The following is a 22221-nucleotide window of genomic DNA, read 5'->3' on the forward strand; positions in this document are numbered from 1 at the left end:
CCTGTTGGGTCTCATCGGTGTGTGTGTGTGTGTGTGTCTGCAGGTTCACTTGTGGTGAGTATCCCACCACAGTTTTTGCCCATTGTGGAAACAGGTGTTGAAGGTGCGACGAGTTTGCTATCCATCACCCCTAGAGACAAACAATCACACTGCACCTCATAAATACTGCCTCTTAATCCAGCCGTCCACATACCAGGTCCAGGAATTGAACTCGACTCACTTGGTAGCCCAAGGTTGAATTGATTCGCGTGACTTTGTCCTTAGCATGATGCATGCCTGATGTATTGTGGCTCACCAACTGTCTGCCAGCCTGTCTCTTTCTTTCCAGTGATGCCTCTGAGCCTGGCTTTTCATGGACCCTCCTTGTATATTCAAATCTGCATCTCAGTCAGTTTATTCAAAACTGCATTTCCAGGAGATATTTCACCATCAAGTCTGTCCCAGTGTCTCATGCTCCGTTGTCCGAATATTAAAGTAGGCTACGGGATAACGGAGGAGGCAAAGCTGGATAGACAGAGTGACAGAAAGACAAATGGGTCCAGCTTGGTTTCTTGACACTGCTCCTTATTTTTAAACCTGGCACAGATGCTAAGATTTAAGACCAAGTTAGTGGCGGTTATTTTTAGCTGGCCATTTTTAAAGCGCTGTCATCTTGTTTGTAAGGTGTGTGAGAATGTGTGTGTGTGTATGAGACGTGGAAGGTAGTGCTGTATTTCCTGGTGTTTATGTGAAGTATATATGTAATGTGTCAGGAGGCTTTACGGAGTGTGTGTTCCTGTGTGCATGCAAACCAGTGCGTACGTGAGTTTAATTGGGAAGTGGGGTGGGTGGGTTAGGGTGTGACATGGAGTGGAGCCACAGGAGTCTGATTTATGTCCTTCTGGCCACTCATCGATCCCTCGGCCCGGTGTGAGACTGAGTGCATTGTCAATAATCTTAGCACTTTGTGGTATTCCTAGAATTCCCAGACCTCCTTTGCTCAGGCCAAGGTGTGATGCTGCAGTAAGCAGTCTTGTCCAAGATCAAATAAGAGGACGCGGGGCCTGGCTTCAGTGCATTTGATTGTAGGGTAGTGTAGCAGTGAATATATCACTTTGCTGGGGCTGTGCTGTTGAAGAAAATAGAGACTTGCCTCTATTGTTCGTGCAAGAGGAGGTAATTTGGGCAAAGGCCCACATGGGTCCCTAGAAGCTTGTAACATTTATATACTGTATGTGTTTTTAAGCGTCCCGCAGACATTTAGCAACACATAGACGAGGTCTATTATGTATTGCTCTGTGTCTCTATCTAGACCATCCATCCCCACAAGTGATTATGCTAATTAGTGTTTGATCAGATGATTAAATTAAAACTCGATTCATTCAAAGGACTAAATGCTCAGAATACATTTGTGTCTGCTTGGCTGCTCGGCTTCGCACAGCACAATTCCCCTCGTGTCCTAGCCACTGGAGGAAAGGATGACCGGAAAGGAGAAGGGAAGAAACTGTACAAAACTGCCTCTCATTTTATTCAGGCAGGCGCACAGAGGGAAACGAGGACTGTAATAAAGCAAGCCAGGGGGGCTGAGGGAGAGTAGAGGAGGAACGGAGAGAAACAAGGAAAAGGAGAAAATAAAGATGTGTGTGTGTGTGTGTGTGTGTGTGTGTGTGTGTGTGTGTGTGTGTGTGTGTGTGTGTGTGAAATGTGTGAGTATGCCGGGGGTGGGGGTGCTGAAAGGATCCCGGCTGTGGTCCCCTAAGTGTTGAATAAACATGCTTGATTTAGGGAAATGGCTGTGATAAATGTTTAATATGATAAGTCCATAAAGACGGTCAAATGAGTCTGGAGTATTAAAATGAGTACGGCACGCAGCAGCAATCACAGCAGCTTTGGAGGGGGAGGAGGTGGTGGCGGTTGGAGGGCCTGATAATGGCAGGCAGAGCTAACAGGATGAGAGCAGCCAGCTGCTGTGACATCAACATTAACACACTCTACCAGCTGCTGGTCACAGACATCTCTTGGACAAAACAGGGACAGTGGTATGTATCTTAAAAGGGTAACCGAGGCAATAATTGTATTATTACCTGTGCAGTATTGGTAGCAATAAAATCACAAGTGTAAAGCACTTCTCAAAATCGAGTTCAGGAGGGTCGCAAAAAAGCTAATAAGGACGCTGCAATCAGCTGGAAGAACAAAGAGGGTTTAAAATGATAGTGCAATTCAAACCAATGGCTCATTTAAAAACACAGAAAAAGGCTGACAGAACAGGAAGAAACCAAAAAAAGCATATGTGATACTGAGTACGGGCGTCGCGTTAGCAAACAAACATCCAAATGCTGATGGTGAAGATATCTGCAAATCGTGTTCGCTGGCAACAAGTTTAATTTGTTTTTCCTTTCAGTGTCAACTCCTGCGGAACAAAGTTTGCTCATTGTAGCTGCTTCCTTCTGGCTATGTTTAGACACCCAGAACCTGCATTATTTCCTCAGAGCTAATATCGACAATCAGTTTTCTGTGGTCTGGATTTAACTATCTCTGTTGCACCTCCTCTGTACGTAAATCGAGTTGGTTATGTGAGTTTGCCGATGCTTGTGTTGTGAAATCAGGTGTTTGCTTTGACTTCTAAGTAAACAGAAAAAGTTTCCTCTGCATATTTTGCACAGGTGTGCCATGGCTACCTAACAGATTTAGCTGGCACAGATAAAATAACAAAGCCTGAGGGCCAAAGGCTATCTGTGTCAGGTCAGCCTCTTCAGAAGCTTCTCATATACCCCTATGAAACCACCATGGAGCTCCCTAGGTACCATCCAGGTGGACAGCAGTTATGATAAATCCAACAGCAGCAACTTTTCTGAAGGCCCTTAGACTTAATGCTGGGTGACATAATAAGGTTGCTTGTCCAGTATGTGTGATATCTGCTTGTCTAACTGAGGTTGGGCCTCTGGTAGACTGAAAAAGCATCTGTTCAGTGAGAATGTTGCTGCTTAATCATGTTATCAAGAAAGGCAGTGTATGTTGTCCATTAGATTATTTTGGAGGTGATTTGATTATATCCCGTGAAGGCTCAATCAAACCTGTTTAAGAATACATACAGACAGTCTTAAAGGATAGAAGATTATGATGTCTATTTCTGACAAACCTGGGCCTGACTGTTCTATAAAGTCATCATTATAAATATAGAGCCATAGCAACGCAGACTCTTCGATGAAGCTGGACTTCCTTCTTTAAAGGATGTATTTGCATATGTTTTTTTAAGAGAATGGGTTACTGATTTAGCGATGTATTATTTGAATAAAAACTGTGGCAGAAAATATACAGTTATGGTAAAAAGAAAGCACATCCTCTTTAAATTCTAAATTTTTATGTATCAAACATAATAATCTTGGCCACAGCAGATCTTGCAATTAGGAAAATACAACCTCAGAACCTCAGATCTTACACTGCGTCATTATTTATTTAACAAAAATTAAGCCAAAATGTAGACAAAGTGTGTGAAAAACTAAGTACAACCTCATGGCATCCACAAGAATTAAGAGGGTAAGTAGAAGCCAGGTCCTGCTAGTCAAATGGACTTGATTAACTGATCATCAGAGCATGGGAGGCCCTCTATGAGACAGAAGGTTTGGCAGTTTGCCGGTCTGGAGCATTCAGGTGTGTGTTAACATGATGCCACAGAGGAAAGACATCAGTAACTATTTTAGACGAAGCAACCGCTGCCGTCTATTAATCTGGGAAGGGCTATAAGGCCATTTCCAAACAGTCTGAAGTCCATCATTCTACAGTGAACATTCAAGACAGTTACCGGTCTTCTCAGGAGTCAATTTCCCAGCAAATTCACCACAAGGTCAGACTGAACAATGAGAAGCCGAGAAACTGCAACAAATCCTCCAGTGCTACATCTCAGACTTTACAGACCTCAGTTAGCATGTTAAATGTTAAAAGTTCATGACAGTACAATTAAAAAAAGAATGAACAGGTTTGGCTTGTTTGGAAGGGTGAAGGCAGGAGAAGACACTGTCACTAAAAAGGACATGACGGCACAGCTAAGAAAGTTGCAACAAGCTCACAAGACCTGTGTAACAATGTCCTTTAGACAAATGAGACCAAAGTGGAGATTTCTGACCGTAATGCACAGTGCTGTGTTTATAGAAAACCAAACTCCTCATGTCAGACGTTGGGCACAGAGGTGGCTGGAGATGACTGCGGCTTATTCTGCAGCCACAGGGTGCCTTGCAGCCTCTGAATTGATCACAAACTCCTTTGTATACCAAACTGTTCTACAATATAAACCTTAATATTGACAGATGGTCTACTTTCTTTTTACCATGACTCTAGGCAAGCAGAACAATGCTACCGGTATCTTATAAGTGAGCACATTACATATGTGTAGTAGCACGAGTGAGAAGTTATTGTCTTTAGATGAAAGGATGGGCTTATTATTCAAATTAACAAGTTGGGTTAGCAAGCTACATCCATAAACAACACAAAAACAGATACCTGCTAACTGTTGCTAAGTGCCAGACTAACAAAGTAGAATAATTTCACTCACCAATACTGGAGTTAAAACTTTTTAAACTTCCACCAAAAATGCTCCAAAAAAGCAGCAACAGCAGTCCTGACTTGAATTAGCCTAGCTAATCCCAGCAGAGCGCTACGTAGCACCAATTAATCAAAGTTTTCTAGCTAGCTAAAATAGATGAACTGCTATTAAGAAATAAATAAAAATTGATTCATTGATACATTTTCTTTTACATTTAAAAGGCATCCAGCATGCCTGTATGTATGTGGTGAGTCTGCAGAGATGATAAATCAGAGATTAAATGAGACCCTCGCTAGATTATGTGCTGCTTTGATTGTTACTTGGTTCCTTCCATTTGATGTTTCCTTCACACAAATAAAAGCATTTACATTATTAATCGGTGTATAAAAATAAACCAGAATACAGAAAATAAAGTATTTTCGCTCCTCTCAATCAACTTTCACCTGGCAAACTTATTAAAATTAAAAGGTAACAACTCAACCCCCACTGTGGAGTTCACGGGATAGTCCTCTGATTATTTTATGTAACATACAAAAAACTTACTGGTTTATACAGTAAATACATTACTAAATGCTTCTTTTTAGCAGTGCTGGATTACTTTATACAGCACACCATCAATGTTGCAACCTGTGGGAATAAATCACCCCTAAAATATATTTATAACAAATAATCCTGTGCCTGTTTGTCAAAAGGATTAGCATTAGCTTTCTATAAATACACGGTTTTTATTCATGTTAATTGGGTTGAGGAGAGGCAACAGCGCAGTGCTGCTCTCCTCAGGTCTTAGTAAAATTAGAAAATTATTTTAATTAATAGGTAAAACTGCAGGTGTTGAAATCTTAAATCATCTGTAATAAGTTTGGTCTAATTGGAGAAGCTGCTGCGGTTCAGTAGCAGCGTTTTCCAGGTTCACATAGTAAAATCCAACTCCTTGTAAATCTGCAGTGGATATATGCAACAATTTCAAAGCAGTGCTTTTTTGTTTACTTTATTACAGACCTTGGTTTCCCTCCACCTTCTAGTGCGCTTGTTATATTACATAGCAATATTAGATTTCTACTAGTGGAGGTTTTTATTCATCATCAGCAGCAGCAGAGGGAGCTGCTATAGTTTGCTACAGTATAATCCCTCATCAGATTCACTTGCACTCATCATCATCAGCAGTAGCAGCAGCATAATTTAGACATCAATGTCTTTATTGCTTAGTTATACTAACTGAGAACCAGTCCAGGGTCTCTGGCTTTCCCTTGATGAGACAGCCAGCCACTCTGGCCCATTTAAGACATGAAAATAGACCAGGGAGGAGGAGGAGGAGGCTCATCTGCTGTGGGGGCCTCGTTTTTAGAGTTGCCCGCCCCTCCTAGACATCAGAGGACTGATCTGTCGGTGTGGATCAGCAGCTTGCGTACAGCCAGCCCTTTCTGTCACAGCCCTGCTTAATATTCATGAGAGCAAATTGGAATACAGTCATTTAACTTCCATGCATGGTGTATTGCCTCTGGGCAGATCAGATCAGTGGGAATGCTTACTCACAGTGGACTCCCTGGCCCTGGCTGGTTATCATCTCCCTGTATCAGAGCTCCTAGCTCTATACATAGCTCTACACATATTGCTTTCAAGTTCGTAGACTGATATAAAGAAAAAAACTTACTTTGGTGAAATATGATTTTCATCCATGGTAATCAGATTAAATGAAATGCAGTGTACCTGTACAGTGTAATTTGGGTCACCCACAGGTCAAGGCCCTATTTTTAGCTGCTGGGAATAAAGCTTGATCACATGCTCGAGTGCTGCCTACATCACACTAATGCTGCTATCCATAAATGCACAGAGCAGGAATTTGTTAAGGTTGAAAATTGCTTCAGCTGTTAGTGTTGAATGTGAGTGAGCCAGGTATGATCTCCACATCCCAGGCAGACATGCCCTGAGGGCACAGAGCACAGAGCTGCTTTAATTACCCAAGGTTCCTGCTGTCACATTGTCACTATGAGGTACCCGGTGCCACGCTACCATGCAGTGCAGAGTCCCCATGCTGCGGTGGCGTTGACAACTCAGACAATGGATCTGCTCGCTCAACAGATGCAACACAAGTGCCCCCTGAAATATGGGAAGCTGAATCAATCCCACTATCTCTCTGATTCTCTTTTTGCCCCTTCTTGTTTGCTTTCTGCTGTGCTCTCTTCTTCACATGTCACAGAGAGTTCATGACAAAAAAGCTAGCAGCTGCATAAAAGATGGAATATGTTGGTGTGGGATGAGAAGTCCCATGTGGCACCGGGACCATTCATCTTAACTTGCAAGGACACATGAGAGAGGAAAACATCACACAAACTCTAAGTGACTGTAGCATGTTTTGAGCATGTGTCAGGCTGAAAAATAATTAAGTTGCGAGTCAAGGACTTCAGGACCTGTGGAATCAACCATGTATACTAATCTTTATTACCTTGCATTAACACTGATTCACTGTTTACTTGGCTCTGCTGTGGATGGTAACAGCCTGTCAGCCGATCAGTTATACTGTGGAAAGGAGCACAGCTATGGCTCATAATAGGTGTTGTTTGCTGTATATACAGTAATTCTGTAGGAATGTTACAGCTTCTCTGAAACAGATGATCAAAAGGTCAAACACTCAATAAACAGATTTTTCTAATAGTTTTTCAGTTATAACATTAAACAGACAATAGATTACAACAGCTCTGCAACAAATGACTGTATAGTTATGTTTAAATATCTGTGTGGCAATCTAACAACAGAGACACTACCTACCTTTGTCGTCCCATTAAAGCAGATGGCAATAAACAAAGAGCTAATTTTCCCATATCTTACCTTCCCAATAAAAACCTTTAAACTTGTACGTGATGTTTTTATGTGTATAATGCACATATAAAACACTATAGAACGAGGACACAATATAACACAATACAAAATGGTTCTCTAAGGAATATTTTTATATGGTCAATGGGTCAATTTTTTTAGTAATAAACTCTCCAAAAATGATCACCTGTCGCTACACACCACTGTTGTGTCTTGCATCTTATTGTTTTATGATGGATAACTTCTGTTCACTCTTCACGCCGCTTTAGTTTTACAAGAAAGCTCTTCTAAGGGGAAAAAATATGTATACATTTTGGTTCATATAACCAAACAAAAGATGGAGACAGCTGGCATCTAGCTGGTGAACTTAGTGTAGCGTTTAGCAGGAGCGGGTGGAGACCAAAGTAGAGCTAAAAGGAGAGCCTCTATTGGGCTTTTATGAATCAGAATCACAAACACATCTCCAGATGTAATAAAATGAATGATAATATTATTCCATGTAAGTCAGCGGTCCCCAACCTTTTTTGCGCCACAGACCGGTTTATGTCCAACAATACCGGCCTTTAAGTTGTTTGTGGATAAATACAAAAAAAGAAAACCAGCACCGCTACCAAAAAAAAAGAAGATTTATTCATAACACACGGGAAAAGACCCAGGGAAACCGAGTTAACGATAAAAATGATAAAAAAAATAACGATAACAACCAATAAAAACCCCGAAAACCATAAATTTTACACCCAAGATGTAAGTAATAGTGTGATTTTATATGTATTAATTTATTTTTGGTGATATAGTCGCGTGTGATGTGTTTATATAATGTTCTTATATATTCTTACATGCTTATAACGCTATCCACACACAAACACTTCATACACATACACTTCAGCCCTGTAGAGATTTCTTTATAGCTTTGAAAGTCTTAAAAAATAGTAAATAATGATAGTTTTTAACATTATTGCTCCAATATCTGTCTCATTGCTTCCTAAGCCAGCTGCATAAACAGTGGGAATTACAGAAGTGCAACGTGTAAACAAAATACCATCTCTGCAATAATGGGTTTGAGCTAGCTATAGGAAACTGCAAGAATAGCACTCAAAACTATGACAGTAAGCACCAGATTAGTGAATAAAAAGCTTACATTTAAAAGAGGGTAAATATTAAAAAAGTTCTTGTGATAGTTAAGGTTTACATAAAACAGCTTTCCTCATTCCTCCTGTCCCCCTGAAGATCCCGAAAAAAAATCATAGTCAATTATAGATGCATATAATGCATTATTGAACAGTGTCATTTATTTCACCTTTTACAGTTGAGCTCATGAAAAATTATGCCAATTACTGATTTCCTCCCGGGCAATGTAGTAAGTGGTTGGACCCTGAGGGCATTTGTTGGGGCATGACATGCTGCTCTTTGTGAGGTCGAGGGGAGTGATGTACATGCGTCATCACACCATTTTGCGGTCTGGCTCCTGAGTTTAGTCAATTAGGAAAACGAGCAGTGCAGCGATATGCGCACTTTCACCAGAGTCCATTTCTTTGTTAAATTAAATCAATCTCACTCAGCCAGTCTAAATTGAATAGCTCTCACCTACTTTTAAATGTGAAATAGGCGAATATCAAAACAGCCGTGGCATAAATCCTAATCCAATTTCTCTGACACTCGCGAAGAATAGAAGCTTTTCAAGCAACCGCACACTTCTTTAATCTATCTTCTCTCGAGACATTTTCTATTGTAACATCTTCAAGAGTCAATTAACTTCACTTGAATAATTTGATCAGAAAACTTTGAAGTGTGATAGCTGTTTGTAACTGGATTTTTTTTTTAAATTAAGAAAAAATATTATGTGTATTTTTTAATTTCGTTTAAATAAAATTGACAAACTGTCTTCACTTACTTCCCCAAATCAAATCAATTGAAGTTTACAAAATATAACGTTTTACTACATGTATACACACACCTCATTCACAACACAAACTGTCTTTAGCATAATCAGCTGTATATTTTGGAATTCACACGAGGGAAATTCTCTGCTGGATGAAAACGAATCAAAGCAGTATGTTTAAAATATCTTGACACGAGTGATTTTAAAGTGTCTTCTCCTTCTCACTAACCTTGAGCACCATCCGCGAACTGGTGATGCTGAACCCCCCCGCCCCAAACTACTACCATCACCACCACCTCCGATCTGTATTATCAACAGAGCACTGAGAAGATTGATACTCCCAGTGCCAGCTGGAAAAAGAGAATGAATCAGAATTTAATATGACTTTGATGTATTATTTTCATCTTAGCCGGTGCCACAGACCCATCGAGAACCCGGCGCACAATCCCACAGCGTCTTAAAATATTTAAATTGGCTAAAACTTTTTGATGTTAGAGACTGTACAGGTATATGAAAGTTTCTCTGCTGGGAGCATATATAGTGCACATTGCAGAAATTTTATTTGGACCACCCAGTCTTAAAAAGTCAGTCTTTCTATAAACGCATATGTGGCATTTACAGAATCTGCTTTATATATTGTTGAAGGAACTGTATATGCAATATATATTATAAGATATAAACTATATAATACACTATATTTAACAAATACCTAATTTTTCACATATCTGAGAAACATAATGAGTTGTGTAAACATCTTATCATCCGTTTAAACAAATGAATCTGCAGAAAATATTTTGCATGTATGCATATGGGCATGTTCTAGGACAGGCAGATAACATATTGCAGACAGGCAGCAAGCAGAGTCACATATTGTATAAAAAAGGGATGCAGACATTGATTAATTGGTACTTGCTACTTGTGGGCTGTACTACAGTCTGAGTCACAGCTGACATGTTAAAAACCATAATTACAGCATCAAAAATGTGTTTTCTATAAATATATTATTTTATTGTGTCTTACATTTTTCCTCACAAAGGTGATTAGAGCCCCCTAAAAGCTATAATGCAAGCCATATAAGGCACTTTGCTCCTTTTTGGTAATAAAATTTAGGCTGCATTCTTGCCAACAGGGAGACCAAGCAGACATGGTGAGATATTGCAGTGATACCTGTGATATTACAGTCTCAGTAGAAAAAACAGCATTGTTTAATTTTACATAACAATTGATATGATTCTGTTTTTTAACATATGTCACCAGTGTGTTTTAATACAGGAAAAATAAACAGCTACCATCCCATTTGTGGGTTTCTAGCTAGCTAAAAAACAAAACAAAAAACCTAACTTTGTTAGCGCTAAACATTTTAATGTAGAAGTTTCAAATACATCTAAAAAGAGTGCACTTTTTTGACATAGTTTTTTGCGGGTTTGAATGCTACTAATATCAGTGTTAGCTCGTTTATTTTGTATTTTATTTTAAATTAGCATTAGCCTTTATAGCGCTAATTTAAGCTAACATAAAAGATAAGGTTATTTTCGCCATGTATTCATATTCCTAGGGGGAAAAACTCTTTCACTTGCTGTCTATTTGCAGAAGCACAGTTTACCCATGTAAACTGTAAAATATAATATTATTTAAATTATTTTGTAAGAAAAAATACATTTATAAGAAAATACTGTAGTGGGGGGCAATTTACAGAACACCGTTTTATTTAAGCTTAATGTAGCAAATATATAGCTTTATAATCTCACAGAAAAATGTACTGTCTGTTTGTATTTTGATAAATAGTTATCCTGCCCTGAACTAGAGTCAAAACATTTAAATGAAATGTCTGTATAGTTTTTTTTTAGTGTAGTGGTGTAGTGTAGTTTATATAACATTGAAAATATAGGTCTCTGTCCAACTTTTCAATATATCTGCATATTCCTTTCTCGGGAGAAAGGCTCCAGCAGTGATCCTTACCTCCCTAATAATTTTTGTGTGTTGAATTCCTAATCTACAAATGAGTGTTTTGCATGTGTACATGTGCAGGTCAGTGGAGTGTCTCATTGCTAGTTCAGAGCTACTGGAGCAGAGAAAAGGATGGAAATGTCTGCAATTTGAAACCTTGTTAGGAATTTATGAAGTGCTAAAATGTTTTCTCCCCAGAGAGGGTCCAAGCCAGCTGCCAGTGCCACTGTAAGCCATTTACTGCAGAGCTTTGCCACCAGGCTGAGGCGACAAGGCATACACACACAAATGCTGTATTTTTGCCTGAAATACAAACAAACTGTCTTTTCACAGAACCTCAGATCGTAGACATCTGCTGCCTTGGCTTCTTCACTCTGAAATCAAACAGCTGTAGATTTATATGCAGCTAATTGATCCAACATTGACATTTATTACCCTCCTATCCTCTTGAGAATGCTCCTGCACTAACTACATTTAATGCCATTCTCTTTACAGTGTTGCTAGTTTAAACTGAACCATGAACATAATCACGGCCGTGGACCTTATTTCATAATTGATGGGAGTTTATGTTAATTTAATGTTCCCAAAATCCCAGGGATGGGAATACACTGATGAATCCATAACTGCTGATCATGAGCAATGAATAAGCAACACTTGGAGTCAGAGATTTTTAACAAATACTGATTCAATCTTTTTCATCTTAACTAATTTAAATTGATACTTAAATATCAAGAGCTTAATATCAAGAGCTTATTTATCAGGTTATGTTAAGGTGGTGCTTTCAGCAATAATTACTGGAAAATTTAAAAATGAAAGACTGATAAATAAAATCAAAACCACAGATTGTGATGTTCTCCTATTTTTTTTTCTTTTTCTTTTCCAGTTTTCAGTGAAGACCTACATTCCAGCTTATACTTTGTCAATGCATCTCTGCAAGAGGTAGTATTTGCCAGCACCACAGGGACCTCTGTGCCCTGTCCTGCTGGGGGTGCGCCGCCTGCCTCGTTGCGGTGGTATCTGGCTACCGGCGAGGAGATCTACGATGTCCCCGGCATCCGTCATGTTCACCCCAATGGAACCCTCCAGATCTTCAACTTCCTGCCATCCAGCTTTAGCAAGCTGATCCATGACAACACGTACTACTGCACTGCCGAGAACCCTTCTGGCAAGATTAGGAGTCAGGATGTCCACATCAAAGCCGGTGAGTCTCCAGATAAGGGTTTGAAGGACTTGTTGTTATTGTGATGATGGGGGAACTTGCATGGGTATGAATTTAACAGATTGAGTGTACAACACTTGTAGTACTGATAGTGTGTTATTTTTTTGTAGTTTAGTGGTTAAGTCCAGCAAAGGTCCAAAATCTTACAATAATGCTGCTTAAAGGCTTAGAGCAATTAATGATTGATCTGTAGGTATAGATCAGACAGTTGCCAGGCAGAACCCTTGACGGTCCAATCCCAAGTTGTTCTCAGGACATGCAAGGTCACTTTTCTCTTTGGAAAGAAACCTAAGGTAGCACTTTAGATTAGGAGAAATTGGCCTGATAATGTTGGACTTCAACGCACAGCTTTTGGAAGCAGTCTACTGGAGAAGGCTGGACTTTAGTCCAATCTGCTATTGCCCTCAGTGATTGGACAGGGCAGTGTCGGACAGAGGTGGGCATACTTGTATCATCCAAGCTTAGTGCCTGAAAACTGGGGTTTTCCCCAGTGTCAAAAAAAGAGATCCTGATTGTAAAGCACAAAATAACAGCTCTGAGTTTCTGGTAGTTTCTTGGAGTCCCTGAGTAGGGTGATGGAAGTGGCCCAAGTTGGAGACACCATTGTCCTACTGGGGGACTTCAGTGCTCATCTGGGCAATGACAGTAAAACTGGAGGGCTGCGACTGGGAAGAAAAATCTGAATGATCTGAATCCAAGCGCTGTTCTGGCATTGGAATATTTGTCCATAAATAACACCATGTTCACGCATAAGAATGTTAACCAGGACACCCTAGGGCACAGGTCAATGATCAGTTTTGTAACTGTATCAGTAGACTTTTGGCCAAATGTGTTGAACAATCAGGGGAAGAGAGGAGCTCAGCAATAACTAATGGTGAGTGGAGGATGCCAGTTAGCCCAGCCATGCCTTAATGTATACTGAGGAGGAGCGTCCCACCTCTGGTTGAACTTCAACAGCATTCTGACGGAGGCTGGGGGTCTGAATAGGCCAGGTTATGCACCTCCCTTGATCCGTTCCTACATAGCTACAAGGAGTTTTGTAAGGTGGAAGATACCTGCTGTAGACTGTGTTCTCTGAAACACAGATAAGATTAGAAGTTCATGCTATAACATGTACCAGTTTTGTAGTTAAATTGTTTTAGGTGAAACTTGTGTCCCTACCTTAAGCTACACTTCCCACTACCATGGAGAGTGTTCCTTTCTTTGCAATTTTATACCATAGATCTGCAACTCTGATGTTTTCTTTGATGGCAGACCCAGTTTGCTTCACCCTATATGTTTTTAAAAAATGCATAATAATGTCATTTTTTTGCCCTGTAAATGAGACATGTCTTTTAATTCTGTTTTTTAATTGTTCAATAGTATCACGGGAACCCTACACAGTCAGAGTGGCTGACCAGAAGGCTATGAGAGGGAGTGTAGCTGTGTTCAAGTGCATTATTCCTGCTTCTGTGGAGGCCTACGTCACTGTTGTATCATGGGAGAAAGACACCGTGTCGCTCAGCTCAGGTAGGAGAAAAATTTCAAATATAGAGCTTTTAGCACTCAAAGCCTCCATGTTCACAACATGGTAATAACTGAACTTAATGTGTATATCTGAAGGTAAAAAGCAAACATTGATGCTAAAATGACCGACCACATTTGTAACTTTGTGCAAGGTATGTACTAAAAAAAGACTTTTAGTGGCCATGCCGGTAATTTCTGAGAGTTGTTTCCTTTTTTTTTTTCTTTTTTTTTTTGGCTGTTTATGCCTAGTTGCCTTCCACTTACTCTGCTCTGTGCTCTTTGGACGCTGTGTTCTGTTTAGCTGTGAGTCATCTTCTTACCTGTTTACTGGCTTAGTCTGCCATTACTGGGGCTCTGCAGCTCTATACAGCTATGTCCTCTCACTAGCCAGAGGATGTTGATAACTGTCACATTGAATCACTGGGCTTCTCTTTCTTGTACACACTCCACCTCAGCCAACGCCATTTTGAGTCCAGCAAGGGGTAAAGTGGGACAGTTTACATAGCATTACATACCAATGACCTAGTTTACCCTCCTTATTTGAATCCAGTGGCACAGCGTGATAGCGCAACACACCAGAACGTTCTGTAGCTTGAATTTTTACTCAGGTTAAATGGGATGCTTATCTCTTTGATTGCTCCATGTACTGCCCGCTGGCTGATTTTGCTTCATACTGTGGCGTTCAGGGACCTGTAAGTGAGCACTTGATGTCATTTGACTGAAGGCAGAATCTGGGACGGTGTTTTGGTGGCATTTTAAATGTGTGTGCTCAAGCATGAAGATGTGTCTTCTGATCCATGCCAGCGACTTATTTACTTGAGGTTACTCGAGTTACTCGCTGGGAGCTGCTGGTTGAAGACATTGCCTAATGTCACGGAGAGCGAGCAAATACGCAGCATGCAGATATGATTAGGTTCCGCAAATGAAATGAATCATGTAGACAAGACCCAGAGATGATGTTTATCTTAAGTGTGACTGAAAAACAAAAGCGTCCATGCAAATGAAATACTTTTACTTGTGTTCTCTAGATCAAAAACAAAAGTTTGTTGACCTGAATTAGAAAATACATGAAAAATGTGTATAGACCAGGAGTAGTATTTGTGCCATTTCTGCAAATTAAAATGCAATGTCTGCCAGTTATTTTTCCAAATCAGCTCTCATACAGTCCACAGTGATGTCTGTGCTTTTTACCGCAGGCCAGACGGCCTATAGAATATGCAGTGAAGTTTTGATGGATTATATTGTACACTTGGTGTTCTTTTGAGTTCTTTCACGAGTGTTCAAAAGAACAACGATATCGGATTGTCTGTGTTTACTCCAATAAGTATTGCAGCAGGCGAGTGCTGTCAAAAGCATGAGCACACGGTCAAAATCACTGCTGCTCGGTGATAAATATTTGATGGTAGATTCTGATGCATGAGCGGATTCACCGCGCACTGTTATGGAGAGGGTATGTTTACTCTAGGAGGGTTAGGAGGTGTGTGTGTGTGTTGTGTGCTCGTGTTTGTGCGTGAGCAAAGAACAAGAGAGTGAGTGAGAGACACCATAAGGATACCAACCGGGCTTGACAATGGCAGGAGGATGCAGTCTGGCCCAGCCTAGTTTTCCGACTTTTTTTTTTTCCACAGCCCTTTCCTTTCTTTTATTCAGTTTTACATAAAAGACGATTTAGTCTCAGAGGACACAAAATAAAGCTATCCCACCGCCTCACTGAATTATTAATCTCAGGTTTTTGTTGGGAGCGGTAACATCAAGTGCACTTCTCTACCTTTGCACGGTGCATCAGAATTAGAAGAAAGACACATCTTTTATAAGATATTTCTCTGAATAGAGGCTGAAATAATCAAAATGGTTAAAACATTGTGGCAGATCATGGTGATAAAGACCTGCGGCTCTGAAACATCTAAGCTGATACCAACAATGTGCTCGCTGCTTAAAATGTTCAGGTGTGAGTTTTTGCCTTTTGAGATCTCTAAGTCGCAGAGAGGAAACTGGCTCAAATCGCAGCTGCTGACATCTGTGGAATATCCAGTGATTCACATTAGGGTCAAAAATAGATGCATAATTACAGACTAGAGCTTGTCTTAATTAATCAGCTGTGATTGAAAAGTTAATTACAATATGAATTACCTTTCAGAACGAGGACTGCTTAGTAGTCATTTGAAGCGGCCTGTTTTCAATGTGAATGAGCACGATGCAAGCTCACCGGGTCCTAATGTTGCCACTAACATACCATTAACCCGTCATGAATTTTAAAATGGATCTCGCAGCACGAGCTTTCAAATGGCCGGCTCCGATCGCCTCCTCGCCGCTTTTGATAAACAATTGACAGAGCTAATACAGAGATGAAAGGGGTAAAAAAATATGAAAGAAAGGAAGGTAGAGTAGGGAGGGGAGGAGTTGAGCTGTGTCCTACTGTGGTCCTGCCAGGATTTTATATGATGGACCTTTATTTGAATGCATGTGTGCGCTCGTGTTGTCTTACTACCTGTGTGCACACATTCATGTAAATGCAGAGCTTTTCTTTCTTTTTTTTTTACACACCCCGGTGTGTTTGCATGTCAAGTGCCCGTGCTTTTTGAAAAGGGATAGTGTGTGTCTCTGTGTTTTCTATCTACCTGCCTTTTGTCTCCTATCATTCATGATATGAGGCAGCTTAATGAGCTGGGCGGCCTTGGTTTCAGACAAGAGCTTCTGCAAAACCAGTGCTTAAACGCCGAATGAGCTGCAGAGAACATGTTGTCTCAGAGACCTTGTGCTCGTCTCTAGGATGCTCATAGTTACATATGTTGTGCAATTTGAGCACAAATTCGCCCTCTGCTTGCATCGTCAGTTGTGAGCTGAAATCTGTCAAGTCTTAGATTAGTTCCTCTTGTGCCTGCCGTGTACAGACCAACTTCTTATTGACTGTTCTTGCGCTCTATAGATGAAGAGGGAACATTAGCCCAAAGTTATCATGCTGTTGGTAAGAAAGGATGCACACAAGATAGCTCTCAGGGTTTAACTTTTGTTTTGCAAGTAGAGGCATCAAACTTTGAAACTGAAAGAGCAGAATTTTTGGTGTAGTGCCTAGATGTGAGTGTTTAGATTATGTAATTGGACGCTTTCTTTAAGTTAATAAATTATAATTTGACTTGTATTTCTCATTAATGTCAGATTGCTGCCTATCTTGGTCTAGGATGTTGTCCCAAAAAGCAGTCTGATTGTCTGAATCTTTCTTTTTAAAGATTGTGCCAAGTCAATTTTAATCTATAGCACATTAAAAAAAACAGCTGTTGGTGAAAATGCTATACATCTAAAATAAAAATAAAAATAACATAAAAATACAGGACAAAATGAGTTTAAGAAGGGAAATGTTTGATCAAGCACTTGGCAACAGTGGGAAGAAAAAACTCCCTTTTAACAGGATGAAACTTATGGCAGAACTAGGCTCAACTGTCAATGACCACTGACAACACTTATCAACCATCTCATCATTTGTAATAGTCAGCCTCATATCGTTGTCTTTTAAATTGCTGGGGATTTGTAGCTTTGATTTCTAACTATTAAAATCAAAATGAATATGTGGTGATATGATTCATTTGACGAGACCTATCAGGCCCAGTGCTGTAATGTACTTAGAAACTGCAGAAACGCCCTGGGGGAGAGCTGGTAAAGAGGGGAAAGGTGAAGAGAGGTCAGGTACGATGGGGAGAGGACAGGAAAAGAAGGAGGCCATATCTCCCCGTCACAAGGAGATACGGCCTCCTTCAGGGAAAGAAAACGCATGCCTCTCGTCTTTTCAGGCAGGAGATTAGGTTAGAGATGAAAGACAGGAAGCTTTATTGTGCGATACAGTAAGACACAGGCTTAGAGTGCGAAGGAAGGAAGGAAGAGACTCCACAGGTCCTGCCTACTTCCAGGGTGTGCTGCCATCTTGGCTGTCCACCCTCTAAATTCCACACAACATTGCATAACTTTTCTTCTCCGATGTTTGAATAAAATTTGGACAGTGCATAAATACTGTAAGAGTACAGCACTTGTCTATCGTCTAGATTTGGCCAAATCTTTATATAAATATATTTTTACTATTCAGTAATATTTTTTTTAACCAAAAACATGTCTGCATACTTCATTTATTAACAAATATCACATTTTTTGTTTGTTTTGATTTTGTTTGCAAATCATATTGTGATAACCTAAATATTTCTAATATTTATTAACTGTTTATTAATTGCAAAATAGAACTACAAACATATCCTGTATCACTGGATCATACCGCACACATGTTTTAAAGAGAGAGAGCTTTTTTGGTTTGTATACACTATACATAGTATATTGTAATATGGTGTTTATCCATAATGATAAAATCAGATGTTGACATTTTTTATGTTTATGTTTGACTGAGGAAAATACTTCTCTTCTCTTCTCTTCTCTTCTCTTCTCTTCTCTTCTCTTCTCTTCTCTTCTCTTCCATCCTCCTCCGCCGGCCTTGACTGTCGGACTTCTTTCTTTTCCTCTCATCTCGTTGCATAACCTGCTTGGCACAGTGCCCCAGTCAATTTCCTCCTGCGTGGAAAATGCTATTTTTTTTATTTGCTTTATGCAAATAACTCCATCCAATACTCAGAGCACAAAAAAAAATCTGGTTACATTTTTCAGTCACATGCGTGTTGGCTTCTCTTGCATTCTGCTCACTCGTCTCTCTTCCTTGTGAGTGCTTATAGGGGCTAATTAAACAGTTTGCTTCCTAATAGAATCACAGCCTTAACCAGCCAGCGGCCCAGTCGTGGGAATGTAAAGGATGTCTTCAAAGGGGCTACTGTAGGTGTTTGGTTTACGTGATCACTGTTGCAGGATTTTTATCATGCCAGTGATGTGCCACCGTCTCCATTTTTCACTGAGATTGACAGTGAGGGCACTGAGAAGGCAGGCAGAGATGGGGCTGTAAATTCAACACGCCCAAAGTCAGGCCAACCTTGAAAGGAGGGCACAGTGCTAGGAATGAGCTTGCGAGGGAATAAGATGCAATGAAATGTCGAGAAGGAGAGGGCAGATTAGAAGAAAGGAAGTGAGGGGAGAGTTGGGGAAACAAAAGAGTGAGAAGGAAGGGCTAGAGAGACGTGTGGGTGAGGCTTTTTCTTTGGTAAACAAGAGACTGCATCACATTCGCCACATGATCTCGTCCCTCTGTCTTCCTCTTTAAAGCTTTCTTCACTCGTTCTCACTTTCAGTCTCTTTCAAATTTCTGTTGCTTCCTCCCCACACGAGCAGGGTTTGTTGATCTTGTTGTTTGGGGGGGGGGTGGGCTTGAAAATGGGTCAAGCACAAGAGTGCGATGACTGGAATTCAGAGAAAGCTCAAGATATTATTATGAGCATGTGCGCATTTCAGCACATATATGTGCCTGTGTGTATGTTAGTGGGTGCATGGCTGTGTGTGTATGTGTGTGTTTGCGCCACACTCCACCCATTCTGCAGTGAAACCCTATGAAAACAACACCGCCTATCATTTTGCTCCCCCCCTCCTCCCACACAGATCAGCAGTTAGTGAAATGCTGACCCTTGTCTTTCACTGCACCCCTTTTCCCAGTCCACACACACACACGCACACACACACACACACACACACACACGCTCTTGTTTTCATATCTTAGTGAAGACATCTAATTGACATAATGCTTTCCCTAGCCGCTTACCCTAACCCTAACCATTAAAAATGAATGCCTAACCCTAACCCTCAGCCTAAACCTAATGATAACCTAATTTTAACCCTGACACTAAAACCACATTTTGAGCCTTAAAAATGCCTTTAAACTCGTGGGGACGGGCATTTTGTCCCCATAAGTGACTGTTGGTCCCCACAAGTATAGTGCCAAGCCAATTTTCTGTCCTCAACAAGGACGTCTAAACATGTACACGTACACATACACACACACACACACACACACACACACACACACACACACACACACACACTGACTCTAAAGGAGATGGGGTGCTTTTTGTTTCTATAGTATGTTTCTCTGTAAACGTGCTGCTTCTAAGTAACTTTCTATTTTTAACAGCACATATTTGTTGTGTGTGCAGCTTGTGATGTTGTCACATAAGGAGTGTTTTGGGTTGGTGGGCTAAAGCCACTCTCTTGTAATAAAAAAAGAAAAAAAGCAAAATCAATAGTTGTATGCATTAATCACTCTGCTGCCACAGAGAATTATGGGAACGCGAACTGAAGGATGCATTTTGTGCATTTGCAACTTATGAGTGCTGCGTGAAGGGGAGTTTGGGGAATTGGAACAGGACGAGACAAGACCCTTTTAGCAAGAAGTGAGGTTAGCGTGGAGATAGTTGGTGGGGGGTGTTTTCTTGTGTACACGCATTGTGCGCGTAGTCATCTCACTGTTGCCTTTTCTTAGCTCGCTGTTGGGTGGCATTCACACCGTGTTATTTTGAAAGCTTTGATGTTTGAGGCTTTAAAATAGCTGGGATCACATTTTCATCTTAAAGGCTCTTTAATAAGCAGCGGTTTTTGGATGGTTCAGCACACATTTTTACGCTTTTTACATTATTATTTGGATTCAGATCTTCCTTCAGCACAGAGGAGAGATAAAGAAAACCTCACTCCCCTCTGACTTTCTCTTTGAGCTTCCACTGTTTGAAGTCTCCATCTTAGTTGTGGTGAGGGCTTGAGGACGTGATACATATTTGATAAGGATCGATAGAAGGGTTACTGAGACTGAGATGGAGGGAAATCAATCTTGGACTGGGCTTCCCAAAAGCATCTTAAACCTAAGGTGATCTTTGAAGAATCCAGCTTTGGAGCTGATGCACAGACTCGTACATTTTCACAGAAACACAATGCAATTTTTAAAAAAGTTCCTTTCATGTCCTCTCTTTCCTTTTTCTTTTTTTTTAGTTCATCTGTTGAACAACTGTTTCACTGATGTTCATGTTTTATATTAAACTGTCTACTGACATAATCGCTATGCACATAAAACAATAAAGCAATCTGTTTAGTGATGGGGGACTGAACAGCAGACAACGTTCTGGCACGGTGGCTGTGATTCCCAGCTGATACTCCATACGGATAGACAAAATCAACAACTGTTGAGGCGGGCACTCTTCCATCAGTGTTTACTAATAAACAGTAGCAATATGGCAGCCATTAGGCTGTTTAGGCTGAGAATGATTAGGGTGGTGATGGCTAGGCGCAATGGGAGACTGAACATGCTCTCATCTTTAATAGGCAATTTGGCTATGGGGGATGCCGCTTTGTTTTTGACTTGGCCTGAAGACAGAAGCTTAGATAAGCGCTGATTTGGAAGAGTGTGCTGCGAGTGCAGTGATCTCATTTTAGGAAATTTGTGTTACGGAGGCCAGTGCGATCTGCTGAAAGAAAGTGTAGACTATCAAGATGACATGCAATTTGAAGTTACTGTTAATCTTATACACATTGTCTTATTACCTTAACAAATAAGGCAGAAATAGAAGGATGTAAATAATTTAGCTTTTTTCCAGAGAAAAGTTAGAAATTTAAGTTTTATGGTTGAAAGGAGCTCATCTAGAGGAAAAGGTCCATCCTGCTTGAGCTTTTGGATTACTGTAGAGCAACGCTCTGCTGAAAATGGACTGGATCCAGGCCAGAACTAGCCTGGCGTCGGGCCAAAACACAGATTAGTAATAAGCATGGTGTGAGCTAATTACAGCCGGAACAAGCAATTAATTTCTGTTTATAAACTCTCCTGTATGTGGGCTGCTGAATGAAATGGCTGCGTAGGTGCAAGCACCCTGTGCTCATGCATGTGTCTGCATGTGTCATGCATGACAGGTGGTGGGGTTCACGGAGGAATGTGTCCATATGTTCCCAGCTGAAGCACTGGGATAAATTGAGACAAACTGGTGTGCTCAGTCACATCCCATAATGCAGCAGTGTCTGATCCCATCTTAAGTGACTGATTAGAGTAAAAAAGGCACTTAATAACTCAAATCACTCTGCTGACCTAATAGGGATTTTTCACTCCATTTTTTTTTCTCTCTCTCTCTCATCTTCCATCCAATCAAGGATTAATACGTGCTCTTATTCTTCTCCCAGGGTGGTAAATCTGGAAAAATACAGTAAATCACATTGAGCCTCTTTAAACTTTCACACAGTGCCTGGGAGCCCGTGGGCCCCATGCTGGGCATCTGTAACACTGATTAGACATGATCATGGTTTCAGAACACCTGCAGTGGACACCAATCAGAGAGTCGGAGAGAGGGATCTAATTTTACAACCAAACACTGTGTGGATGTATAAGTTCGTCTTAACATCCAGCTATAGCTTGTGAAAACACTACTGCATCTTCCCGAGTTACAGAGC

The 22221-nt window shown here is 40.5% G+C and overlaps 1 protein-coding gene across 3 annotated transcripts in view; it reads left to right on the forward strand.

Annotated features, from left to right (window-relative positions):
- Nucleotides 1–22221, forward strand: part of dscamb (Down syndrome cell adhesion molecule b) — a 133805-nt gene that overhangs the window by 10416 nt on the left and 101168 nt on the right. For all 3 annotated transcript variants that reach the window (XM_063494344.1, XM_063494341.1, XM_063494342.1), the window contains exons 2-3: nt 12043–12360; nt 13741–13887. In XM_063494344.1, the coding sequence (XP_063350414.1) occupies nt 12043–12360; nt 13741–13887 (465 nt within the window). The remainder of the gene's footprint in view (nt 1–12042; nt 12361–13740; nt 13888–22221) is intronic.

This window comes from Pelmatolapia mariae, linkage group LG14 (genome assembly GCF_036321145.2).
Source record: "Pelmatolapia mariae isolate MD_Pm_ZW linkage group LG14, Pm_UMD_F_2, whole genome shotgun sequence".
In the NCBI taxonomy this organism is placed as follows: domain Eukaryota; kingdom Metazoa; phylum Chordata; class Actinopteri; order Cichliformes; family Cichlidae; genus Pelmatolapia; species Pelmatolapia mariae.